Source organism: Melanaphis sacchari, unplaced genomic scaffold (genome assembly GCF_002803265.2).
Source record: "Melanaphis sacchari strain LSU unplaced genomic scaffold, SCAv2.0 Contig1849_pilon_pilon, whole genome shotgun sequence".
Lineage (NCBI taxonomy): Eukaryota > Metazoa > Arthropoda > Insecta > Hemiptera > Aphididae > Melanaphis > Melanaphis sacchari.
Window position 1 is genome coordinate 19918 of NW_020270880.1, and position 3318 is coordinate 23235.

At 34.7% G+C, this 3318-nt stretch overlaps 1 protein-coding gene across 1 annotated transcript; it reads left to right on the forward strand.

Annotated features, from left to right (window-relative positions):
• Positions 1 to 2258: 2258 nt before the first annotated feature.
• LOC112592674 lies at positions 2259 to 2870 on the forward strand. The gene has a single exon (XM_025336828.1). The coding sequence runs from the start codon at positions 2292 to 2294 to the stop codon at positions 2868 to 2870; it is 579 nt and encodes a 192-aa protein (XP_025192613.1). The 5' UTR covers positions 2259 to 2291.
• The last annotated feature ends 448 nt before the right edge of the window (positions 2871 to 3318 follow it).

The following is a 3318-nucleotide window of genomic DNA, read 5'->3' on the forward strand; positions in this document are numbered from 1 at the left end:
TCAAAGTCCGAATATTCATCCTCAACATCTGCTTCATTTTCAGGTATAGTAGGGGTCGTGTTTGTTTCAAGAAGATGGTTAAATATTTTTAAATTAAATTTTCTGAACTCATCGTTTGTGGTAAACCTCTCTATTTCCCGAGGAATAGCAAGCCAAATATCACCTTCTGTGTACTTGTAGTTGCAAGTTGTGGTATTAGAAATTTTGATAATTTTTTTAATCCTCTGTGACGACGTCATCATCTTTATTTGTTAGAAATTTACTAGAAAATCCAAGAAAAATATATTGGCATAAATCAAAATATTCTTACAAAGCAAAAGGCACAACTCAGAAAATTCTGGAGAACAAAAGGCATAAATCAAAAAAAAATTACCTGCATCAGCGATCAATCGGCACAACTCTAAAAATGCCACTGGACGAATGTCCTCCGGCATCGAACGCTTAGTTGGTACTGATTTAGTTGTAGTTGTGCCGATTGTATTATCACAAACTAAACATTTTAGAACATTACACTAACGACACTAACGCCATCCAGCAGTGAAAAAATAAGATAGAAAAAAATTGATGAGCGCAAATAGTAGATATCGTTCGCGCGGTTTCAGCTGTGGTGTCAACTCAAAATCGACATTTTTTGAGTTATGCCGTTATTATTCCAAGAATGCGATATGTCATCTACGATTTGCAACGAATTTATAGACATTCTTGCTACTACTCTACATTTAAAAATTGTTTCTGAAATAAAAGAATCAATATATTTCGGTATTAGTATTGATTCGACGCCCGACATAGCGCACATCGATTAGTTAACGATCATTATTCGTTACACCACCATTGGTCAAGGAAAAGTCGTAGAGAGATTTCTTGGCTTTGTTCCTATTGAACAGCATGATGGTAAATATATTTTTAATGTATTGATTAAATTGCTTAACGATAACAATATTGACATATCAAATTGCCGTTCTCAGTCTTACGACAATGCGAGTAATATGAGTGGAATATACTCAGGAGTTCAAGCTCTTTTTCGTGAAGTAAATAAATTGGCCGAGTGAGTTCCCTGTGCTGCACATAGTTTAATCTTGGTAGGATCTGTTACTGTTGAATGTTGTACTGTAGCCATTAAATTTTTTAGTGTGGTTCAGTCAATTTATACGTTTTTGGCAGCATCACCTCAAAAATGGTCTATAATGTTAAAAAATATGAAGGAGTCTGTTTTTGTAGTTAAAAGTCTGTCTGAAACAAGATGGTCCGCGCGTAGTGATGCAATGAAGGCATTATCACTTAAATATGAAGAAATCCGTCAGGCTTTGATTGATATTTCATTATCAGAAAAACAACCTCCTAATGCTATTAATGAAGCTAAGTCACTTCTTAAAAAACTCAATCGTCTTGAAACTGTTCTTTTGTCTAATATTTGGAATGACATTTTACAATAAATTAATATTGTAAACAAATCGTTACAAACACCCGGTATTGAGATATGTACTGTCGTTAACCTCTATAACAGTCTTATATTATGTTTTAAAAAAATGAGAAGCGCCAAAGAATTTGATTTATTTGAAGAAAAAGCAAAAAAAAGAGTTTCTGGTTTGTCTGATTATTCTGAAATAGAATCTAGAAAACGTAAACATAAAGTCTCGATAAATGATGGCAATACAATTGATGCTGTTGATCAAATGAGTGCTAGAGATAAATTCAAAACTCAAACATTTTATGTAATAATTGATAAATTGATTGTTGAAATGAAAAAACGAAAAAAAGCTTAGTTACCTCCTCACCATCAATGACCGATGTGACGTACATTTACCCCTCACCCCTATGACAGGTGTGACGTACATGTACCCCCACCCCCACCCTACACTTATTATTGTACGTGCGCCATATTATTGTACATGCGCCATATTAACACTTATGAATTATATATTAACATATTATATGAACCATATTATTATTGCACATGCATCATATTATTGTACTCGCTATATATTAACGTATATGAATCATATATTCGAGCAGCCAGTTACATTATATTATAATCAACAACGTGCAAATTATATCAAAGTATCGACATGCATCGGCATGCATCAACATGTCTATATGGTCTATTGTTATTTAACACTATTATCGTTCCTCCTACCCCTAATATTGATCCAATTCGACAGGCACTTGAATCTGCGAGAACCGACATTTATTTAGTCTGTCTCCAGTCTTACACACATATAATACTCCTCCGCGTTTTTCCGAGTGTTTATAATTTTTTCATCGTTTATTATTTTAATAACAAGTGATTTAATATGGCCGGTTCAATCGAAGACAACGCAGCGTTATATATGAAGAAGAAGACTTTTACTTATGTACCGCCATCACCTCCAGCCGAACTCATCGAATCCACCAGCTATACACTAGACTTCGCAGCCCGTAAGTTTATACATATCGGTATTGACCCGAGTGAAAAATTCAAAGTCGTTATTCATGTATTGTCTTCTTCGCGGCACGTACTTATTACACCAGACTTTATGAAAAAAATATTCTCGTATATGGGACATATCTTATCGTTCATATTAGACACACCACAAAAGTATAAGCGAGTATTGTTTTATGAAGATTATGAAATAAAACTATCGAGTATGGTGTATACTGGAGAAAATATGTTGGTAATCGAATCGAAAAACCGCGATGGATGTAGAGTACTACTGAATCGGACAGACCTTTTACGTCTTCAGTATCTTGAATGTTCAATTTTCGAGAGCATTGTGCGAAAAGAAGTATTAACCGCTCCGTTAGTTATAAAACAATATGAAGAGATTTGTGTGTACCTAGACAAAGTATGTACTCTATATAAAAATATGGACGAGATGAGTGATTTTCATTGAAGAACATACAAGACGATCTGGTCGTTAAGGCAATTCACCAATCAAATACAGATGTGCGCGGCTGGTTAACGAAATTTGGAATGATTACAACGACAAATCTTATGATGTAATAAATCCGTACTATGACCATTCTGTCTGGTAAATCTTCATGTGCAACTGCTGAGCGATTAACACTACTGTCTCTCAGCCTATTCAGCACAACGTCCCTGCTTCTTCATACTCTTTCGATTGAACAAATAATCACTGTTTCGACTGAACCTGTGGAACAGACTAAATATCATTACTGGTGCCACAATAATGGTGTTAAGAACGACTCTTGTCGTTCCGTACGTACCTATATTACGTTGATGATAAACAGCACTCATCTGGCAATGCGTAATATCTCTTAGTACATAGAATTCTCAGCGCATAATGCATCAATCTTCACGTCACATCATTGATATTAATC

What these genes read in the sequence shown, in the direction of transcription:
- LOC112592674 (XM_025336828.1), top strand. Translation starts at nt 2,292, where the DNA reads ATGGCCGGTTCAATCGAAGACAACGCAGCGTTATATATGAAGAAGAAG.